We start from the raw sequence: 23,954 nt of genomic DNA on the forward strand, positions 1-23,954 counted from the left end.
CATGTTTTGCCAACATTAATGTGCACTTACACTATTAATTAACAGTCAACTATTTACTTTAACAGTTGCAAATGTAGAATTAGGATGAAAATATAAGTTGTGGGTGGTTAATGTTTTTTATAACTGTCCTTTTATTTGTTGTCAGCCAGCGCTCCGTCATTGTTACTGCCTGCAGATTCGAAATGTTTCAAAGGTCCTAAAGACCATTCCGAAGCCCACACCTGTTTCCAGGACATCTCTAGTCCTTCGTGGAAACATCTTCCCATCTTATGTTTCACAATCGAAATAATTCCTTTCTGTTACAATAGTGTGCTCTGGAAGAGTGGCTTGCTGAAAGCTAAAGTTTCAATCTCCTTTTTGTTTTCCCTCGCACCTATCTGTTGAAGATGTAACAGCAAAAAGTTAATTATCCTTATTTTTACCAAGTGAGTCAATGCCCATATCAACCTGTACACCATCAGCCTCAGCCTTTAAGCACTCCATTGCTGGATAAATGTCTCCCCATTCGTCCACACAACCCTAGCTATGGTATTTTCATGCAATGCATTAGCACAAACATTTCAATTCATATTTCTATCCCCATATCTTACTTTTATTTTTGCTGTTATGCATTTAGACCATCGCCATTTTATTCTTTTTACTCTTACTATTTTGTTACATTCTCTTGTTTGTGCTTTAGTCTCATTTTCTTTCATGTACTGTACTGTATAAAGCAGAACTTCAGAAAATGCTGAAACTCTTTTTTTTCTAGAAAAGAAAACTGAGGCCGATCACCAAATAAATACTAGTTTCACCAACCTTGTGCAAATAAAAAGTTTGTAAGATGCGACTCCATCATGCCTTGTTTTCTCTCAATCTAAAATCTTAAAACATCTTTCTTTGTGTGTTGCATTGCAGAAAATCGTTCTTCCCAAGGAGAACACATTGTGAATCAATGCACCCAAATCAAAAAAGCCAAAAGCATGAAAAAGTCATGCATTATGTCATCTCATTTTTAATACATGAATTAACTGTAAATAATTCAACTTACAATTTGCAATATTTATCAGTTCTGCTTTTTATACATTGGACTCAAGCCCACCTGACCTCCCAAGGTGCAGCATTCATGCTCGGATATCCACTTAGTTAGCTTGGGATTTAAAACCCACTTATAATGACAAGGTATTCGAGAAATTATTTAAAATGTCACTCACGGCATTGTACACAGATAGAAGATTGCATATTATTTCTTATCACATGCCCTATTTTATTATTTTAAGCTACAAATAATTTCCAGATTATAGTAATTACAGAACTAGATCTAAAATGCAGTTAAGGAGAAGGAAAGTGGTGGTTTTAGTTTAGAAATGTAAAAAACCAAGGGAGCGATTTCCCTTTGGGCCACAGATTCAGCGCACGAGCACTGTTCTCACATGCGAAGAGTCGCTGGCTGTGGGTTGATTCAGCTCTTGAAGAGCCAGGGTTGTTTACCTGTTGAGAGCGGGGCTATGCTCAGTTAAAGCTACGAGCAGTTTCAGAGCGTACACTGGGATCGGATCTGGCTCCAGAAGGAGCGTTTCATACCTAGAAAAAGAAAAAAACAAACAGAAGAATGGTATTTCCATTCAACTCTAAACACAATGTTATAAACTTTAAATACAGTATTTCACAGGGTCTTTTTAGCTGAAGACTGTGAAAAACAATCAAGTTAAAATTTAAGTGTGAAAAATACCAGTTGAAAATGTGATGGTGATAGTGACCTTTGACATGTGTCAAAGCTTTGTGAATATGTTTTCAGCTTTTAGCATAGTTATGGAAACGGTCTAATAAAACCACCAGAAAAGGAATCTGCTACAAACTATAACTGAAAATGTACATTGCCAGAATAAAAAAAGATAAATAAAGCTTAGAGGTTTGAATTAGATTTGAATAATTCAAATTTTTCCAATATATATATATATCCCAGGCCCTACCCTGACACACAGCAGTTGTGTCTTATTTTTTATTAATTGTTTTTTTTGCAGTGCTGTATTTGCATAAGCATGAGCTGGCAAGGATCCAGTGAGAGGAGGGAGGAGGGAGAAGGGAGAGAGGAGCTTAGCGGTTGACTTACTGTGGAAACAAGGCCTCTGTAATGAGAGCCAGCAGTCTGCTGTTGGAGTTGAGAGTCTCGCCTTTTTCCACAGCCTCATGGTTCACCAGCAGCAGCGTTATCTCCGACAGCACCCGCAAGCTGCAGACCCGCCACTCCGCTGCAGGAAAAGGGACTGTGGGTTTTACTGAACTCCCCTTGCTGCAGAGCCCCTGCACATTCATGGGTTATGCAGACTTCCATCTGGGCCACGAGTGCATCATGACTGATAACAGGAAATCAGCTGGCTAATTCAGCCACAGGAAGTTGCAGTTGCATCGGTGTTTATACAGTGAGGCGTCTGACTGGTGCAGTGTGAGTGAAGTACTCTCTGAAGGGCACGACAGCAGCAGCCCACCTGGGGTTTGAGCCCACTGCCTTCTGGCTACAGCTCCGCACTGCGGCTCAACGTCAGTGTCACGCACAATTACACAATCGCGGGCCCGCTGCACAGCTCTGTATTACTGCACAAGGGAGTCCGGCAGGTGAAGCTGAAGGACAACTGGTGCTCAGGTCCGGGCTGAGCTCGTCCCTGAGCCTCTGCGGTGAGCGGGAGAGCGGCACTGCACCTGCTGGCGCCTCGCTGCACAGTGACCGCAACTGGCACACCTCGGGAAGACCGAGACAGCGGAGGGTCTCCTACCGTTTCTGCTGACCGCGAGCGAAGCCAAAGGCGGGAGGATGGAGTCCACAACCTTTAAAAAGGGGATTCAGGGCATGAAAAGAAGGATATAGGCTTCATACTTCATTACACAGAAACTATGAATATATACTGTAGCAGATATTCAAATATCTACGTGTAATTATATACATACTCCAGCTAAAAGACACGCTCCCTTTAAATATGTAATTGGCTACAGCAGGATAACAAAGCGAGCCATTATGAGAACTCCTATTTCTATGTAAATACAACTTAGCCACTGCCCTTTGATCATAGAGATGAGCCAAGTCCTTATGTTGGCTCTTTTTATAATTACAATGATTTATTATTATTTCCATAGAAACAAACACACATATTCTGATGTGGCATCTAACTGTGAGCTCTGGAGGACACATTTACACTGGGGGCGCACTGTCCAAACACAATGTTGCTATAGAACCACTTGCAAAAGATTCATGTTTACTGAAGGCTCCACATAGGCATAACATTTATTATGGGTATCGAAAGCCTACTTTTTTCCTGATTATGCTACGAGAAAAGATTTGTTCTGGTCAGTATGATTGACATGTGATCAGATTGTCTTTGGATATACCGTAGTACATCAGTATATTTGTTTCTGGTCATTTCAAGGGAGGCTATTTATATCAATAAGGATAATTTTTTTCAGATATTTTGGATCGGTAGATTTAAAGCAGAAAATTATATATATTTTCCCATGTATTATGTTCTCTGTTCATTACAGCATTTTCCCTTTGCCACAATGTGTCAGATTTCTTTGGGTAGGTTGCTGGGACTTTTCAAGGAAAAAGCACTTTTCGTATAACAAGTGAATGTATATACATGTTTCCAGCAGCAGGTGAAACACGGTATGTCTGGACATGTACAATACAGGAGGGTAAGGACATAAAAATACCCACCAGTAATAAGACTAATGCATCCATCAAATCTGTACTCAAAGGCCGGTTTGATAAATCTATATAAGGATATGTTTGTGTATCAAAAATCTCAGTAATTATGAGAAAAATTACTGCATTAATATAAATAATTTACCGGTCTTGTAATCAGCACAAATGAAGTATAACCAGTTAAACAAAAACAACCAAGACCTCAGTTCAGCTGTTTTTGATGCACTAATTAAACTTTCCAGATTAAAGAAAGAAAAAAATGTTTTATACTTCTATTTATAAAACACACACACATGGTTATTTTTCTGGTGCACTTCTTTCTTAAACATTGTGCTGAAAGCAAGGATACAGTATGGTAATTTTATACATGATACAACATCTCCTAAATTGAACGGCAGCTGACAGATTTACCAATTAAGTTTTCTTTTACTCCGGCAAGGAACACTAAGAAAATCTACTTCAATTTACTTATTATTAGAAGACTGCTGCAACTTTTGAACTTGAATAACAACCTTGTAGAGTGAAATCACTTGTGACAAAGTTTAATTAAACTGCCTTATTTAATAAAGCACCCTAAGACATTCTCTCAATGTGACACCGTGAATAACTTGGACTCCTTTTGATCAACAAAATTTTTTTGAAGCTCTAAGACACTCTAAAGGCAGAACTGACAGCTGAACTTTTATGTCAATATTTATAACAAGGGCCTTTCACTTGAATTCTCAAGGGAGAACCAAATACTCAGACTGTGCATTTTCATCACCAGATGCGTGCCCTCCGTCTCCCTCTCTGCCCGTCAGTGCATTCAAACAGAGAAACGCCAACTGGAGAGGGAATCTGTTCAACATGCAGTTACCAGCTCCATGCCTTTGCCTTCACTCAGACGTTTTAACAAGTTGCATGCAAAACTAGACTGGTTAACGGCCCTACTGTGTATTTGGGAGAGCCGCCAGAGATTGTTTTCTGTGCTGGCAGCACTTACAGTCGAATGGTACTGCGTCAGCAGTGCTGGGTGCTGTGTCACTGCTTCGAGTGCTGACAGGGTGCTCCTGAACAGATCTTCTGAGGCTGCTTGTCCTGAAAATCAACAAGGTGAACACCCCTTTACTGCACGGCTTGCTATGTGCTCGTGAAAAGTAGAACAGGTAATCACAGGAGAACACACACCTACTGCACTATCCAAGCTGGTCTCACAGGAGTCTATGGACTTGAGATGATGCTGTGGAACATACAAAAGAATTTAGTGCGGTGACCTGAAATCCTGCCACTCACAGTTTGTGAAATAAAAATAAAACAAACACCCATTCAACTTCTTTCAACCTTCAGAGTCTCAACATTTTAAGAAATGAAACACGACAGCCCTTTTATCACTGCTAATTTCTAGTATTTGGATTATACTTTGTAACCCAAAGGATGCTATAGCATATTATACATAAGAGGCCACCTGTTTTCTCCACCAGTAGTGGCAAACAAAGTCCAGCAGCCCAGCCACAGCACAGATTAGACAGAGAAGTGAGGAATTGAAGATTCATTCATTTCACATCAATTTTAATACTATAAAACCTGAGGAGCTGTAACAGAAGGCTTTATTTCTGCAACAAGTCTTAATTTTAGTGATTGGTTCATCATTTTGAAACAAAGGGGAAAGAACATTAGTACGGTCTTCTTGTTCATATGTCAATGGTTAGATGCAGTGCAGAAACCAGAGCAGCCGGAACAAAAGGCTTTTTTTCAGCAACTGGTGTTTCAGTCCAACTTGCCTTCTTCTTCCAAAAGTGAACATTTTAAATATGTAAAACAACTACATGCAGCCGGCAAAATATTTCAGAAAATGTTGTGCAAAACCACCACCAAAGACAAGCACGCTCTAATGTTGGATCAATAACTTACCAAAAGTGTCCCAAAGTTGAACAGAAACTCCTCTTTTGCAACCTGTGGCCTAAATATCTGAAAACATAAAAAAATAACTATACACACACATGTTGGCATACTGTAATTATATCCACATCAATTAAAAAAATTACATACGTTCAAACTTATGTATGTTGACACAGAGGTTCCTAACATTTTTTTTTCCATTAATCCATCTTAACAAAGTGCTTTTTTCCACTATATAGCATTGAAGTCAGCTGAATGAGTTAATAAATAATACAGCAAATGCTGAAAGGCAATGCTTTGAGTCATGACTCTTATTATCAGTTCTTGCCTTCAAAGCTTAAGAGTTTTTTGTTCAGGATGTTCTAACATGTGCTGCTCCCGCTGTGCCTGGGACAGGTCAGATACTGCTCGAGAATGTGAACTGGAAACCATGAGAATGTAAGTTGTTGCGAAATTTTCATGATATGGTCCAGTCATATCACGCTCAGTAAACGTATTTCCAGCAGCTCACTTCACTGAGCACCTCGGCTGTCTGCCAGGGTAGACTGCAAGGTCGTGTTCGAATACCGGCCTGTGCCGGCCGCCACCTCAAAAGCCGGGACTGTATCTACAACAATGATGAAGACCAGCAAAAACCTGGGGCATGCGAATAATGGAGTGCTCCCCACGAGCTCCTAGCCTGGACTTGAACCAGCAGCTCCCAGGACGCAGGAATCATCCTGCTCAATCCCCACTGTCAATATTTTACTGAGAAAGAAAATCTATATCCCACCTGTAATCTGGTCTTTAAAATATAAATTGAATCTGACAGAGAAAAATAACTGACTATTATAACTTAGTAATACTATTTTCTAAATATCAGTAAGAATGGGCTCTGGCAGTGTCACAGGGGAGCCCATTTCTGTAAATCAGAAGCACATTCCTAGTGAACTCTTTTTTCCCCCCGTTTACTTGTGAATATTAATGTGTAGAAACACAAAAAACAGTAAAAACTTGAGATATATTTGGTTAGGCGTAGTCCTGATGAAAAACTATTAAGATCTAAAGAGATCCGGGAGATTCTAACAGCTTCATCACAGTGTAATGACATTCTGAGTGGGTGCTAAAAACCTGGCATGCCTCTTAAGGCAGTTATGCTACCACCGGATCAGATCTCTGCATGAGCTTTTATTTTTATCTAAACATCTTTCTTTTGTCGTCAACGATACCAAGGACGACAAGAAAAAAAAAGTTAACATACTGTAATGCTGGAGTACAGGTTTAACCCCAGCCTGTGGTTTTAAAGACGTAGGTTTCCAGGGGGTATGCAGCCTCCCAGTTGGTGCCTCCTGATCTACTGCCCTTTCCCAACATTAAAGTCAATACCGGAGGGTAAGGAAGTCCTAGCCAAGGAACTGAGCCAAAAGGCAAGCGCAATCTTATTGTCGAAAGACCCAGATCTGTAGGTAATCGTACTCAGCGTCACAATCACACAATCACCATGTACTGCAGTGTGCATCTAGATACCACACTGGATATTACACCGCATACTGTAGATTTCTGAGTCTTGGACAGAATTTCTATCAGTCTGTGCCACTCCGATCGCATGCTTGGGTTCAAGGTAGAAGCTGCACAGCGTGTACTATACACACCACTTGCATAGTGGTAGTCACACCACATGTGGCTTCCAAATGTTATTGTCAGGAACATGTTTTTAAATTATAACCTGATGTCATACCCAAACATTACAGAATAAAGACAGCTTTATATCATTTAGGGACAGTTTTATAAACACTTATTAGCAAAGTCCTGGAAATGAACATGCTTATCTTGAATCTGTGTTTACATTATCAAAGTGTTTTAGTTTCATTTGCATTCAACACATACGAATGGTTTTTCAATATCAAGGTTTGCTTGGAGAACTGCAACTCTTTCACAGAACAGTTTTTTGAAGCACAGTATTTTTTAAACTGTTTTTGACAATGCAATATGGACATGAAACCAGCAGAATGAGGACTACAGTATAGGAAATAATATTTTGAAATTCAGGTATTGTTGTTCACAAGGGCGAATTGTACATCGGAAACATTTGCAGTAAAACTGTCAGCACATATTCCTCTGTTGCATTCTGTTTAGAGAACTCTGAGAGATCTTCTGCATTGAGGTCCCTGTCTTTGTCCTACCTTCTTCAGATGACCCCAACATTCTATGCATATACTCTATGTACAGTAACAGCAAATCACACTATATCTATATGTAACACCAGTCAACACCAGTCATAAGAAAGCATCACAAACATTTAAACCAAAGTGGGTGTGAAGAAGGTGGCTCACCTGTGATGTCAGAAGATGAAGTACTACACCCATCATGGGAAGACACTGCTTTAACTGTTTTGCTTGTACAGTTGATGGATGCTTTCGGCCTGAAATATTCGCTAATGCAGAAAGGACATCCCCTGGCAAAAAATAAACATAAAAAATCCATCTGTCAGAAGTATTTAAACATGTAATTCTGTATTTCACTGGCAAAGCAAATTCCTGTAATGAGGAAAATGAGGAGACAGGTTTAAGTAAAACCAATTAGATCTTTAAAATTGTAGTTACATGTGCTTGAGTTAGTTCTGTCTAGGACTTGTGTACAAAGTCAATGGCACATAAGACCGAAAAGTTCATTAGGGCTCATACAAATACGTTTTTGAGTACTGTGCCTTACTAATACAGCACTCTGTTGGGACATACAGTACCATGCTAACACCTACGGAACTAAAAAAAAGCATTTGTATTCCAGACTAGGACAGGATTAGTTGTGGTTTTTTAAAAATAAAATCAGTAAGGTATTTAAAAAGAAGAGAACAATTGTCACGTTGAAGTCTGTGATACTCATCCTCAGTTTTTTTTTCTCGTTGAAGACGTCTTCCTGTCATGTGACTGACTCACCTAGAACCGCTGGCAGCTCCTGCACAATGTGACGGATGAGCAGGTCCAGGCATTTTGACAGGTATTCATTGCTGCTTTGTTGTTCCTTCCCTGGCGTGGCCTTTCTGCTGTCTCTTTCAATGTACATCACCAGTCTACAAAGAGGAGGGGAGATGTTATTATTCAGCAGCCCTCTGAACCGTAAACGAACAGAAATGGGTCTTGAAAAACAGAGGACAGGAACGATTTAGTTTATACTTTCTACAAATTAAATAGTGTTGGTAAAATGCGGCATTTTTGCACCGGTCACAGTTTTGAAAGAATTTTTAATTATTGTAGCAACTGCCGATATACTTCATCTACTCTGGACTGACTTTAACCCTTTTGAAATGCTTTTAACAACTATGGCCGTGACTGTACTGTATAGAAAACCTTTACATCATTTATCAAATTGGATTTAGAGACACATATATTTGTGATAATACAAGGCATGTTCCGTCAATATAATTAAGCAGACATATTTCATTTTTAGCTGTTGCTATGTTCAGCATTTTGGTCTTAGAATGCAGAAACAATTTTCATAACTCTACGGACAGATGTTGAGCAACCTAGCTGATAGCACACACTGTATAACTATAGTACAATAAAAGCATCAAAGCATTACTGCATGTTTTTAAAATCATTTTGTATTTTAACAAAACACTTTTACACACCGGCAGGATGACAGACCCAGAAATGCTATATTTTTGTTGCCACAGTTTCGACTGATGAAACAGGTGGAAAGGATCATACCCATCTAGGCCAGGTGAAATACATTAAAACAATTCAGCAAGAGTGTAAATGAAAACAGCCTTCAGTTCAGACAATGTAATATTTCCTATTGTTTTAAGTGCCACTACAGTTCATAGAGTAACTGACTTTGTTCCAGTGATAGGAAGGGGTGTACTTATTCATGTGCAATCCATATTCCAATGAAACAATACATCAAGGCACTCAAATTATTCCTCAGTCATCCCACTTCAATAGTAAGAAGCGTATAAAAGATCAAAAGTAAAACCAAAATACATTGCTTCAACTATCTCTGAAATAATCACAGAACTAAAAGCTTTTTTTATATCTTCAAACATCAGTCATATCTACTAGAGCCAAGGCCACCACATTTTATTGTAATTTTATAAAGTAATTTCGAGCTCCTCTTTCATCTGAAGAACAATCCTAAAAGTGCAGAAAGGTGGATGATCCACTAAACCTCACCTAAGTGCCTGATTACAAAAAAACAAAGCAAGCAGAAATGAAAAAAAGAAAGAAAACATGAACAAATAAAAAGGTTCTCATTATTATTTTATAGGTGTTTACTACATCAAGTATTTGGCTACCAAAATTCAATCTAGATTTAATATGGCTCTTTATGGTTCTTTTGAAACGGCCTCCATATTTTAGCATGTTCAGAATAACTCTTAAATAAAGTGGTAACATTGTACTGTCTGCTAAGCGTTACAAAATTTATTAGAACTGCATAACAGGTCCCAAAGGTGTAGTTTTATAATGCAAACAACTGGAACATAAAACTCATCAATAAAATCCTTGATCTTGTTAACATTCCCAGCTTCTGTATTTTGTTGAGATGGAAATAGGAAAAACAGATTTCTGCTTTGAAAGATAAGAAAAAATATAACTGTTTTTAAGCAAACAATATTTAGTATAAAACTCTTCTCCTTTTATTTTGGATTCTTACGATTTTTTTATTTATTTTCTATAAATAAGAATAGATATATTTATATAGTAAATAGGCATATTATATAAGAAAACGATGTTTCTTCTTCACACTGTACCTTTATAAACGTCTGCCGCTGAGTCATTGAAGCCATTGTATTAGTGGTAGATCAGAGAAGCCTGCTGCCTAACCTCCTGCCCTACACCTAGGGGTAAGGAGCACACTGCACACGATTCATCCTAGACACCGCTGGCTAGTGACAGGAGCCAGGCCTGAGCTGGTAACCTCTTAGCAACAGAGCACAACCCGGGACAGAAATATTTTTTGACCAGGTGTGCTCACATGAATACAGCTAGCACCATCATCATTATTATCATTATCACAATGAGATAAGAAATCAGTGCTGCAAATTAGTACAGGTTAACTAATAAAACAACATGTAGAACAAATGAACATGTATGCTATTGCGTGTCAAGTTCAAGTGCCCTGGTTGTGAGTCGGATAGCATAGTCCTGGAATGCACAGTCTCTTTAAGAACAAATTAATGTTCACTCTTTTGTAAAACACTATGTGACTGTCAGCCTAAATGCCTTGCTCTATAATTGAAACCCTACAGCAATTTCAAGAGTAATACAATGTCATGGATTGATAGACAGAGCCAAGATGACATTTTAGTTTCCCACTACCGTAACGGGAAGTTATATAATTTCCAAAGGGTTCTGCTGATTAGTATAACTGCTCCTCTTAACAATGATCTTGAATGTTCACTTCACTGAAAATCATATTACTATGTTTACTGGAGAGCCACCAAGAGCATAACATAAGAATATTAAGAACTTTCCAATTTTTATTTTAATACCAAAGAACTAGGTTTTTAAAATGTATACATTAATTAAATCTATCAGATAAAGTAAAGTACATTTCAGAACGTATGAAATAATTGTAAATCCCTTGAAAATTCTTTAAATAAGGGAAAAAAAGAAGTAGAAGTTTCACACTCACATTTTATGACTCAAAGTTCAGTGGATAATTTCAAAATTAATGATCTGTTATGGTTTCAGTTTCCCTGTTTGATAATAACAGTGTTCACAAACACTGTATTACAGAATTTTTCATTATATTGTCTTCCTGTAGCAAAGTATGGATTGCTGGAATGATTTGTTATAATAAACGATAATTACAGTAGATGATATACAACAGGACAGGTTTCATTGATGGACTCACTGTTTAGTTTTTCTAAATTTAAATTGCCTAGTTCTGAGCAACTAACTACAGAAGCACTTTTTAAAGTGTAATTTTTAAAAGTAAAAATGCACTGAAAAAATAAACAGCTCTTGTCATTGTTTAACAGCATCTGTAGGAAAGGCCACACTGACAGAGGCCCTGAAACTCTGCCTTGCCTGGCCCTCCTGCCCAGCACAGCTGCTGACCTATATAAAATAATTAGCTCATTTATGATATTCACTTGAACTGCTTCAGTCATGCTGTAGAGAAACAATTATCCTTGAGAATACAGACAGGAATTAAATTATACAAGTCACATCTTTAATATTTCAAGTAGAGGTGGTGAAAATACAGTTCACTACTTGTATCTGACAAACACTAAGATGAAATGAAAAAGTCCCCATCATGTGTTAATTATAATCTTAGGTTTTTCTTCTGCATCTCCCATGAAACATGGAGCGAAAAGCCATGTCACACGTTCAATGCTTCATGTCTTTAATCCAAAAGCTAGAACTGAAGTTTATTACAACTTCCAACAGTTTTGCTCTATGTTATTCTACTTTCTGGTTATACACTACAATGTTTTTGCATTTCTATTATGACTTTGTACAGCTCAAATATTTCCACTTTACGTTCGATATAACATAATCGTAAGATTAATGTAAATATTTACTAGGAGCCATTACATATCCTGTTTTTATCCACCACATATTTTTTTATGTTTTAGATTACACACTGCATGATTCTATAATGTAGTAATTTAATTTGGGCAAGGGTTTTTCAATCCTGTTTTAACCATCATGCCCTATGCTCCAGAAAAGCCAACAAGAACTAAGCACTCAGTTCTTCAGAAAGGTGATCGCTGTTCTGCTAAAGCAGTCTTGCTCCATCCTGACTGCGAGTTCACCACTGGTGATAACAATTAGTACCATGCCTGCTCACAAATAAAAGAGATGGCTGCAAAGGAAGAGGATTTCGTAGTTTTCAGGTGTAGCTCACCCAACGTAGCACTGCTTTTATAATTATCTTTATAGTAGCATGTTAATAAAATATTAGACTTCTAAAGTAGTGAGCTGCATATTTCAGGTAAAACCAGCAGCCTTGTCCACCAGCTGCATTTTTTAATATCTAAAAAAACTGAGCATTTTCAATATGGCTCAATGGTCCATGAGATGTGCACAACTAGGAACTTTCAAATGAAAACTCGGGGTTCTTCCTCTGCAGAATTAGGCAGCGACTTGTTTGATTCCCGTAACACAAAGCATGCATGCAGTAATATTTTCTGTTGCTTTCATGGGAGATGTAATCAACCTAGTTGGAAACTGCGCCCCACAGGGTGTCAGTGGCATGTCTTTTCTGATGAAGCAAGCCTCTGATGCTTCTATTTATATTTTGAATGCTCCTGGAGCACAGTGTGGGCGGGTGGGGGTGGTCGCAGAGAAGCACACTTAAGATAAAGCGATGCTATGGCATTTTGCAGCACTCTAGGAATCCAAATCACACTTTATTGATGGATAGTACACCACCTGTTAATACTGCAGATTTCAGAAGTATTACAGATGGGACCTGCTTTCTATACAGCAGGTCCCACCTAGCACAGTACAAGGGTATTGTTCAGGTTATAGTCAGAATTAATCTAGATTTAATCTAAATGTAATACGTCATCAATACATGCCATTTATAAAACGTTCAGAAATGTCCTTTTCAACTCTAAAAAGCTACTGGTATTATTTTATCTCAGGTAGGTCCAGAGTTTGCTGAGGAAACCAACTATGACTTCTATTAATTCAATTTGCATTTCTATGTGCATTTTTGTTGATATAATGTGTTTTTTTTTTCAACTAAAGTGAAACAAGATAAAATCTATTTGCTAAAATTTTATAAACACAATAACACATCTTTGATTTTTGTTCAAACCCTTGGGACTACTCATGGTCATCAACTAACATGATGGTGAGAGAAACATAGCAGTTCATCTATTTACATTAAAGAAACTATGTTTTGATAAAAAAAATATTTTGGATTCAATACTTTGTTAGCTCCGATGTACCATTATCTCTTATTATTTGCACATAAAGAAAGCATCACCCAAAAATAAATGGGATTCAATTCATCTTTTTGATGTAGAGATCTATATAGTGTATTACCTGCAGAAAGCCATTATTCTAACTGCTGAGCTATTTGACAAAACTAATTCCACTGCTCCAATATCGTCACACAACAGTGCACTTTGATATTTGTAGCGAAAGCAGATCTCTATGCCTCTCGTCTCACTCATGCTATAGTGCTATTGAACATTTTTCCAATTTCTTAGAAGACTAGTTAAATGTTCACTCAGTGGTTACATTTCACCAAATTCGATGCCACGGCATAATGCTCAGACATTCATAGGTTGCCTTGCATGTACCTATATTTTTATGTTTAGTAATTATTAAAACTAAACTCCACAACGTGATGAAGCCAAAAAAAAATGGTGCAGGATCTTAAGGCTAATAAGGTAATTAGGTGGTTGTTGTTAGTTTATATTTTACAATATAACATTCACAGGCCTACATACGTTCCAGCAGATCTTACAAGAAAGACATTATTCCAAAACTAAAACTAGTTTTTAGTTTAAATTTTATCACAATTATTGTGCCGTGATTTGTCTAGATATTTTCAAAGCTAATTGACTTTCCACTCTCTTAATGGTGTTTTCTATGTAGTACTCTGCCAGGATCTCAGACCTATATTCCACAGAAGGTGCTACTGAATTATGTAAATTGATTGCTTTGTGTACCTGGAATTACAGCACAACAGCAGCATCTCCCTGTTGTTCATCAGAACCTGTAAAAGCACCAGGAAAGCCTTTGCACGTATGACTGCCGAAGGACTCTCTAAGGATCGGATGATCTTCATGACAAAGTCCTGAAACACAAATGTTGGCTGTTAGATCAGTTTTATAACGTAATGATTAAAACAGGCATTGGGGAGCTTCATTTTCTTGGCAGTGAAGAAAATGCCATATTGCAGGGTCTATTCCACAACAGTGCATGAGTCAAGCAGTTGGCACCGATGTGCATGAGAAAAGAAAAACCCATGTTGTCTTTGAAGACATTTTAGGATATTAAAGAAAACTATTATTTAAGGTATGGTCTTTGTCTTTTCAAGTACGATTTCTTTAAATAACATCAGCAAAACCACAATTTAATTAGTATAAAAGGATTTGATGCAGGGTTAAAGCAAAGGGGAAACAGAAAATTAAGGCAGGTAACTATGGTAATTACAGAAAATGTTAGCTTTCACTTTCAAGAATATGGCAATAATCAGTTTATGAAAAACAATCTTGTGTACTGCAATTGCTTGCCCTGCTTTGGTTGAGTTAATTATTTTCAAAAGCATCCACGTCTTGCATAAACTGTAATTACATCAACCACTTTATCAGCTATGCTCTGAGTTCACTGCACCTCCTTACCCAATTAGTTTAGTTGCTTAGTGCTTCATCTAAATCATAATGCTATGCAACATAATGCATGATTAAACACATGGCTCACAAACATTTGCATTTTATAAAAGAATAATGGATGCAAAATGCATATTATGAGATGTACCAAAAAAGTGCTTCTTTAGCAACTATTCTGACACTTTTCACAACAGTTAAGGTTTAATTTAAGTTTGTTAGCTAAGTAATGACAATCTAAACAGATAATATGACAATGAAATCACAGTAGCACCAGCAATACCCAAATTAATACAAGTCAAATTAATTGTATCCAAGATTCAACAAACTGTGGCAACCTTCTTAGATCACATGGCACATGGAATAATCAAGAGGTCAGTAGAAAAAGAAAATTCTAAAAAGGACAGAAAAGGAGAACTTTTTTTCCTGCCCTTACTAGCCTGCTTTCCTGGCTTTGTTCAAAATGGTTTAAATATTGCTGTCATAGTAGTGGAAAAATTAGTTCTCTGTCCAATCCAGTCTTCTCCACCTCAATTCCTAAAATATAACATAGTCCTAACAAGGCAGAGAGTAGGTTTTATGGAGAATGGCAATATATATACTGTACTGCATCTATGATTTTTGTAAAGGAAGTTAATAGATTATACTGATTCTTTCTCATCTGGATTTCAGGTTGGCTGAGCAAGAGAACCCATAACTGGTATTGTCAATGTGCAGAACCACTGTGTCAAAAACAACATGACACCTTATTAGTTCATCAATGTCTTGACAACATACAGCATACAGTAAACTCATGTACTGGACATAAAAACATCAGTACAGTGCCTCATGAAACAACTTAGCAGGTCTGATACTCAATCTTGATTTACAGTGTACACACATTTTCAGGATACCATTTTAAAAAACTCTTCATTATTGTACACAGTAAATAAAGCTCATAAAATTCTTTTGCAAAAAATACATTTTTAAGTATTTTTCAAGTACCTATAAAGCCTGAATATTAAACACGGTGAGACACTTTACAATGTTCTTTTGCATCCAATATATGTATTTCTAATAAATAAATCAATTTTTATTTTAATGTCTCCGTCTAACTACAGGTTCTACAGTGTTACAAATACCCAGAAGAGCTAAAGAAAGAGATGATAAAGGTTATGAACTGTTCCATTTGTAATCTCCAGAGAAAGAAAAACAACAAGCTCTTAAGCTGTACCCACATAATTCAATAGATTTTCTATATCTTCCTACTGGCACGCTTTCACACTGGCCGACAAGAAAAGATTTATAATCCGGAGTCGATCCTTGCTTAAGATGGATTGTGAAATGCCAGAATAGGTGTTTAACTTCTGCTGGAAAAATCCTGCATCATTGCTAATGGCCAATTAACTGTCAGAAAATGTGTTACCGTGCAAGGTTCAGACACGAATGATGGGAATTTACTGCAAAAGTTAGATCAGGGAAGAATCCATTTCCCTTTCATTAATGTGAAATCCATATCATTCAGCAGATAATGACAATTCAATTTCCAGCTTCCTTTGGTGTATACCTTCTCCTGAACCAATCTCTGCAAGTGGACCCCAGACGACAGCATTGCGGTGAACATGGTGAGCATATACTGCTGAACACGGCTGATTCCAGACACCAGGGTGCTCAATACAGCTGGCAGGCCCACTTTGTCAATAACGCTTTGAAAAGCGCTGGCAGAGTGACGCGTTATCCGGCACAAAGCCTATGAAGACATAATGAAACAGATCAACCGCTTTTATGACATTACAAGCCATTATATAATATCGACTAAAAGATAGAGTCTTGCAAAGGTTAACGCAGCATTAAAAAAACAAAAATGAGGACAAGAAACAACTTTGCAATTTAACTGCAATTGAAACAACTCAATAGTGTTTTTCCCCCAAAGTTGATGTTTGCATTAAAAAATATGCACATTCACTATATTTGCAGCAAATCTTTAATAAATTGAAACTAGAGCAACAAAAGAAGAAATGACTACATTATCTCACTTGAAAATATTATCCTAAAATTCTAAATAATATCCTCAAATTTAAGCAAAGGAAAATAAGACTATACACAGTGTTTGTTATCTGCATACTTCCTTTTTTCACATTGTAATTTTTTGTAAGAGCACTTTTGGACAGAAGGGAATGAATTTAAGGGTTTTACCGAAATGGCAGTGACTCTCAAGGAATCCACAGTGGAGTGTGTGAAGAGGTACCAGAGCATGGGCCCTATCTCTCCAGTGATGAGGCCTTGTGAGTGGCAGGAGACTGTGGTGCACACATTTTCCACAATTTTTGCTGCCATGTGATTGACAACTGGCTCCTCCTGTAACCAAGCATCATGCAGAAACAGAAACTTAGAACAGGACGGTGAGAGCTTTCATCCATGTGTCGTTTGTTGAAAACCCAACCACACAGAAGCAAGGCCTTGGGATGGCAAAGACCATGTGTTCAATTACACAAGACCCTCTATAAAACCGAAAAGCAAAACCAGGACTTTGCACGTAGTTATTGTATAAAAAACAATATTAAATTGAAAAAGTAACTTGGTGCTGTTTGACAGAATGCAAGGTAACCTTTTAATATATTTTAAAGGCTCATTATATATATAGCTGTACTGTAAATAGAATATGTAAAAACAACTAGTACACTATAAACTCTGCTCTTACCAGACAGGTTGAACAGTTTTTCCAACAACAGAGTTTTGCCTCATCAACCTCTCAAGCAACTTCTATGACAATCAACCCCAGAGCCCTCTAACACACACTTCAGTCTTGCAGTTTACTACCAGTTATACAGCAGGCATACATACTGTAGTTGCACACTTATGTTCACCAGCTGTCCGATGAGGCATCCTGACCATGACTGGGATTCCATAAGCCTGATAAACATCGCCTTAACCTTTCACTTCGCAATAAGCGAAAAAAATAGTTTTAAACAAATATGTATATATTTAAAATAAAACATTTTTAATTTGTTAAAACTAATGTATGTGTATATATACAGTAAGATGCTTTAAGAATATTTTGATTTACTGACATTTTAACCTGAAAACTCTTTATTTGACTTTTGTAGAATTAAAATATTCTCTTTGCTGCGGAAGGTCTGCTCTTTAAATCTCTGAGAGAAAAAATGCTAACTATCTGCTTCATTTAAGGAAGTACACCAAGTAAAACATAATCACACACTTAATGTTTGTTATACAGGCTGCTACAATCTATGTGGACCTTTGGGTTTTTGCTTCTGGAAACAATGGAAAAGAAAAGTGTAATATAAGAAAAATAGGCTATTCTTGGTGAAACAATTTCAAAATGCATTTTAAACACAAACCTTCATACTGAAAAACACATATAGGATCTTGTAAATATTGGTACAAACTGAGTTGTTTTTAAATATCTAATACTTTTGTTTGACTGACACATTAAGACACATATTGTTTGCTCTTGGCACCATTCATTTTATAGTCTGAAATGACTAAAACTCTAAATACCAAGACTAAGTCTGTAATTTTTTTTTACCAAATGATTCGTACTAATTTTGAACGTTAGTCCAGTCATGCTCTTTACACATGGGACTATGACATTTCTGAAGTGTGTAAGAAATATCTCTTATGCTTTATGAGCATTTACTCATCATCACTTGCCTATTTGTGTCAATATTTATTGAGAAAAGTAGTTGACTGACATTCTCCACAAGCACGCCATACAGTATCGGGCTTGTGGATATAGATGACTATATCACTGCAAAAAGCATCACAATAAAAAAAACATTATATACAGTAATATGATGCATAAGGATTATAAAAGAACACAGATGCTTTCTGCATGCAAAATTTACTTTTCATGTTTAAAACCTTATTAATGTCTGGGATAAACCGTTATTACAGATGTGTGCCGAAATGAAAGAAGTTGGCGTATCTAAATTCAAGCACCAGGGAGCTGTGCCAGTCATGTATCAAATGAGCACTCGATTAGGTACTGTATTTTATGTTCTGCAAGAAGGACACGGCCATTAAAAGTCTTACAATATGTTGTTTTATAGAGGGACTTGATCTGTTGATTCGAGTTAATAAAGTTGCCTACTTAAATCTGCTACAGAAAACCTTAAACAGCCCTGTATGGTTTTCTGTGATAAAACACTGAAAACCAAGTCATGTTTGCAGGCAGAAACAAAGCCTGCAAGAGGTTAAATCAATGCCTCTACAAGCCAGCAAAACAAAAGCATCACATTTTAAAGGACTTTAAGGGTGGTACTTCATTAAAAATAAAATAATCTGTATTAATGGATTATAATTTAATTAGGAAATCAAGAACTATTTTTTATGTATTAGTCATAAAGTTTAACAGTACAGTCTTACCAAATGCTGTCAAACAATGGCTTTATACAGCATATACCAATAAACTGTTGACATGACACGATGAATAAAATTTACATTAAACAGAATGTAAAGTGCTTTTTACATCCTGTAATGGTCTGAAGGTTTGAAAAAAGGAAGATGAAGCAGACTGTGAAGTGTTGAGCCAACAGATTCAGCAAGCGGGATTAATACGCTTTCAGAGTTCAACAAATCAACTTGCCTCTGAGTTATTTTAGTGTTCTCTGAGGTTAGGTGAACACATTTGTTGCAAAGCAGATGCTTGCTAATTGGTCAAAGCTTTTCCCAGTGCCAGTATTTCCATCCGATTTTACATTTTTGTGATTTTTAACTCACGATACCTCATTAAAGGTATGCCCTGGCTATTTTGGTATGGCACAGTATATAAGACAAAGAAAGTGCAGTGGACATGGTCCCAATGACTTCTGAAATATAGTCATCTGATTTAAAATAATGCCCAAGCACTTGGGAATCACAACATTTTTCCAGCCATATGGGAAAGACTCTAAGGGTTATTTTTATTCCCAGGGTGAACACTACCTAGCAGAACTGGGACAAAATTGTACATTTCATTCAGCACTGGATTTCATGAATACAGTTCTGGAGTATGTGTACTTACAAGATATTGTATATAAGTAGAAACATGAAACACTTCTTTTATATTCTAGATAAACCAAATATATGACCTGATCTTCAAAAACAAGCAATCCTACATTAGTTATCAAGAGTATATTTTTAAGAAGATTTGTTTTTGCATATATCCTCAATTCATACAGTATGTCTATGTTACACATTACAAACGCAAAATTCCTACTGTGGTAAAATCACAACTTAAATACCACCACCAGCATTGTGAGCATTCATAGCCTGAAATATTACTGTTTGTTCATGAAAGGCACAATGTGTATCAAAATAGTAACGTGCTCTCTCATTATAGCACAGCCCTTCAGAGCACAGAGGTAGTTATTAGGTAGTGTTGCATGGCTTCCATTTTGCTCATAAAGCCCTTTTACTTCACTATCTGTATTCTCATTACAGAAAACTTATACTCCAGAAATCCTATTAAACATAGTTTCCGTACACTGCTATAATGAGGCAGCTCTGTATTCAAAAACATTAATCAGCAGAACTTCATCTCCAAGGACATGTAACACACAGGCAATAGGGAATGCTGCAGTTAATTGCAGACACTATTCTTGTTGCAAAAAACTATTTTATAGGAATTTATGTGGAAGAGAAGGCACATGCAGTCCTCTTCAGTTCAACAACAAAAATGTTCAAAACAAAGCTTCAAATTAGGAGCAACAGCCACTTTTAATTGCCAGCTGTGAATGACAACCAGTTCAGCAACATAATCTTGAAATTGTTTATAGAGTGAACATAAAGATGGATTTCATGAAATGCAGTTCTGGAGTACAGTGTATGTGTATTGGATATATATGTAGAAACATGAAACACTTTTCTATTGTAGATAAGACTAATATATGACCTGTTCTTCAAAAACCATGCAATTCTACATCAGTTATTAAGATGATATATTTTTAAGATTTGTTCTTGAATATCTCAATTCATACACTATGTCTTTGTTATCAATGGGGTAGTAAAATGTTTAAAAAAATAAAAAAGGAAAAGCTTACTTCACATTTGTTTTACTTAGGCATTCAAGCTTGTCCCATAGCCCCATGTTGGAAAAAGTGTATAAAGTCTATTTTAGAAACATTCTTAAAATGTATCACTCAAACTGGTATGCACTGGAGTACGTACTTGACAACCTCCGGCCAAAGAAAAAGAACACAGTCATCAGTGTTTCCCAGATTAAATTTAAACCATATACTTATCTATGTCACACATAGATTGAAGGATCTCCCCTGGCATAGTCATTCTAGTTTATTTACCAGTTTAAAATGACTGTGTACATGGTGCTATTTACATGGTGTCATTGCCAAAATAAATGAATGATTAAAACCATTGTGCAAGGCTACTGTCCCACAGAACATCGATCAACTTGTAATTTAAACATCAAGTTATGCAATTATAAAATACTTAAGAAAATTTTCAAAAATATATACACTACCCAAAAAGTTCATTTTTCTTAATTTCAATATTAAACATTTAAGAAGCAAAGTTTCCTTTCATCATTTTACCCAGGTTTTTTTTATATCAAATGATCACTTTACACAAAGCTAAACAAACACATGGCTTCGTTTTATTTAGAATTTGTAAGCCAGTGCTGTATTCATTACACACATGACCTGTCAAGATCACGAGTCAAGCAGAAGCTCACTGTTGCTACAAATGTGGTCTCGCTATGTGATGTTCACAGACCGGCTGTAGATAAGACACCTGGAGTCTCCACTGTGAGAGGCTGCCTCATCAATGGGAAAGGAAGACAGGCCATAGATTTGTGGCCTGATTGACCACCAGCTCAGCTACTAGACTGCTGGGAAACCAATGCCAGAGTCAATGGAATCAAGCAAGAGGAAGCATCTCAGCCACACAGAAACCTCATGAAAAACACCTGGCAAACACATCACATCGCTGCTTTTAAACCTCCTATAATAAGAGACTATTCAAAAACAAATACAGCAATTGCCTAAGATATTAGTCAAAGAGAATGGTTTGTCTCTCCTGCTTTTCCTTTTGATATATTCCATATCCAGTTTAATTTTTATTTATCTTGTGCCAGTGTTTTTGTTTACTATTGTGCAACATTTGCTTCCTCAGTACAGTCAAAATAGTCAACATACACTTTCATTAAAACACGAAAGTGTACAGCAAAATCTAAACTGCACAGATCACTCATTTATATACGTAGCTGGATTCAATCCTGTTTAACTAGCAATGACTTGATTGTTTGAAACACCCCTCCACAATATAATTTAGTGTTCTGGTTCCAGTGTTAGGTGAAATTACTTCTTTAAAAGGTAATCTACTTCAGTTACACTCCTTGGGGAACTGATTACTTTTTAAAAACAAATTGGTGGATATTTTTAACAATGTTAGTTTAGTAGTACATGTATAGTTACAATTTAAAGTAATCAGAAATTTTATCTCTTAAAAGCAACATCTACCGGTGTTTTATCAACTTGCAAAAAGTAATCTATTATACTGTGTGACTTTGTTAAATGTGATGAAGTACTTCTTAAAGTGCTTTGTCTCCCCAACAGTGTCAGATTGTAATGAAAGGTTCCTATTACAATACACCCATTGGTAACTTATAGAATACTACTCTATCTGTTGACTTAACTTTCAAAACCTATATTTTTGGAAATTTATAATTTGCTCTGACAGGAACATGACTATGGCAATATTACTCCCAAATCTCAAACCTTTTTTCATTTTTCTTCTTTAGCACTTAAACAAGCATTCAATATTTAGGGCATTCAAATACATAACAAATAAACGCTGTAGTGTGAATTGGCCTTTGCCCAGTTCTTGCAGTACCTTATCCTTGAATTTATTTCTGTCATCTTGATGTCCCATATCGCTTCAGGCTCTGTAGGTTTGACTTGCTGTGCACTGGATTCCTGCCAGATGGCTGAGTCTACAGTACCAGTTTAATTTGCATAATGTTCAATGTAAAATTTTTGTACACAAAGTTCTGCTGCTCAGACATCACCATTTTTTGCCAGTATTACGTGTTCTTAATCATTAAATGCATGTCTGAAGAAACTGTTTGAAGGGTGAGGGACATTTATGCTTAGTAAGCTAACAGGCTTCTTTGCTACAGGCTCTGCTGGAGTGTAATCAAGGGGACAATTCCAGAGTTTGAAAAAACTGTCATATTCAATACAAAATAAAAAAAACTGACAGTTTAGGCAAACAAGTACCCTCTCTACAGTAATTGTGAATCCAATACAATTTTTATGTGCAATTCAAATGTTTTAGATTTTAAATGTTTGTTTACTGCATTATAAGGAAAGTAGTAATTAGGAAGATTTTTTTCATCAAACTAAACAACTCAGTAACTCTATTAGTTAAATTCTAGACTTTAGCTAACACCGCACTTAATAAAAGGGGTATACATCTCACATCAAATGAGTCTTTTTGTAAAGCCTTGGTCATTCATAAATCTGAAGAATGCACAACTGTGTATAATAAGCATATTATCATCCAACCAAAGCAGTCTGCTAAATGCAGCATCTCAAATAAGACACAAATCAGACTTGGAATCACTGGATGTCCAAAGTCCAAATGTGAATCTTTCAAACCACCTCAAATCAAAACTTATGAAAAATACTTTAATACATTATACTTTGTGCAATGAAGTAATTGGAAAAAGACGGAAAGACAAACATTAATGATTTTACTAATTCGATTTCTGTATACCACTGGCAATGTTCTATCCTTTTCTCAACAGAAGATTATTTTACCACAATTTCTTCTAGTTTTTTGTTTTTTAAAAATGCTCATAATGGTAATAATGGGGGGAATAATGTTCCTGATGGACAGTTCTGTCTTTTATTCCTGAGAAATAATTAAAATAAAGATTTATTTTTGCATATACGAAGATCATTCTATTAAATACCAATTTTTACTTCATGCAAAAAATGATAGAAATACTTCATGTTCAGATGTCTGGATTACTTCAATATTTTTTGAGTATATTACCATATTTGACTCAAATCCAGGTAGGATTTTAAATATCTAATTTATTTGGTAAATTACGGGTTTTTTTAGGGTATAATTTGAATCAAAGCAGTATTTTGGGTTAGATGAAGTCCTTCGCTTCACACATTCGTA

The 23,954-nt window shown here is 36.4% G+C and overlaps 1 protein-coding gene across 3 annotated transcripts in view; it reads right to left on the reverse strand.

Annotated features, from left to right (window-relative positions):
* Nucleotides 1–23,954, reverse strand: part of ulk4 (unc-51 like kinase 4) — a 112,379-nt gene that overhangs the window by 60,584 nt on the left and 27,841 nt on the right. For all 3 annotated transcript variants that reach the window (XM_015357027.2, XM_015357026.2, XM_015357030.2), the window contains exons 20-30: nt 17,001–17,162; nt 16,372–16,554; nt 14,166–14,293; nt 8,470–8,603; nt 7,867–7,988; nt 5,567–5,623; nt 4,844–4,895; nt 4,659–4,753; nt 2,754–2,805; nt 2,093–2,231; nt 1,471–1,563 (exon numbers count right to left, since the gene is read on the reverse strand). In XM_015357027.2, the coding sequence (XP_015212513.2) occupies nt 1,471–1,563; nt 2,093–2,231; nt 2,754–2,805; nt 4,659–4,753; nt 4,844–4,895; nt 5,567–5,623; nt 7,867–7,988; nt 8,470–8,603; nt 14,166–14,293; nt 16,372–16,554; nt 17,001–17,162 (1,217 nt within the window). The remainder of the gene's footprint in view (nt 1–1,470; nt 1,564–2,092; nt 2,232–2,753; nt 2,806–4,658; nt 4,754–4,843; nt 4,896–5,566; nt 5,624–7,866; nt 7,989–8,469; nt 8,604–14,165; nt 14,294–16,371; nt 16,555–17,000; nt 17,163–23,954) is intronic.

This window comes from Lepisosteus oculatus, chromosome 10 (assembly GCF_040954835.1).
Source record: "Lepisosteus oculatus isolate fLepOcu1 chromosome 10, fLepOcu1.hap2, whole genome shotgun sequence".
Classification (NCBI taxonomy): domain Eukaryota; kingdom Metazoa; phylum Chordata; class Actinopteri; order Semionotiformes; family Lepisosteidae; genus Lepisosteus; species Lepisosteus oculatus.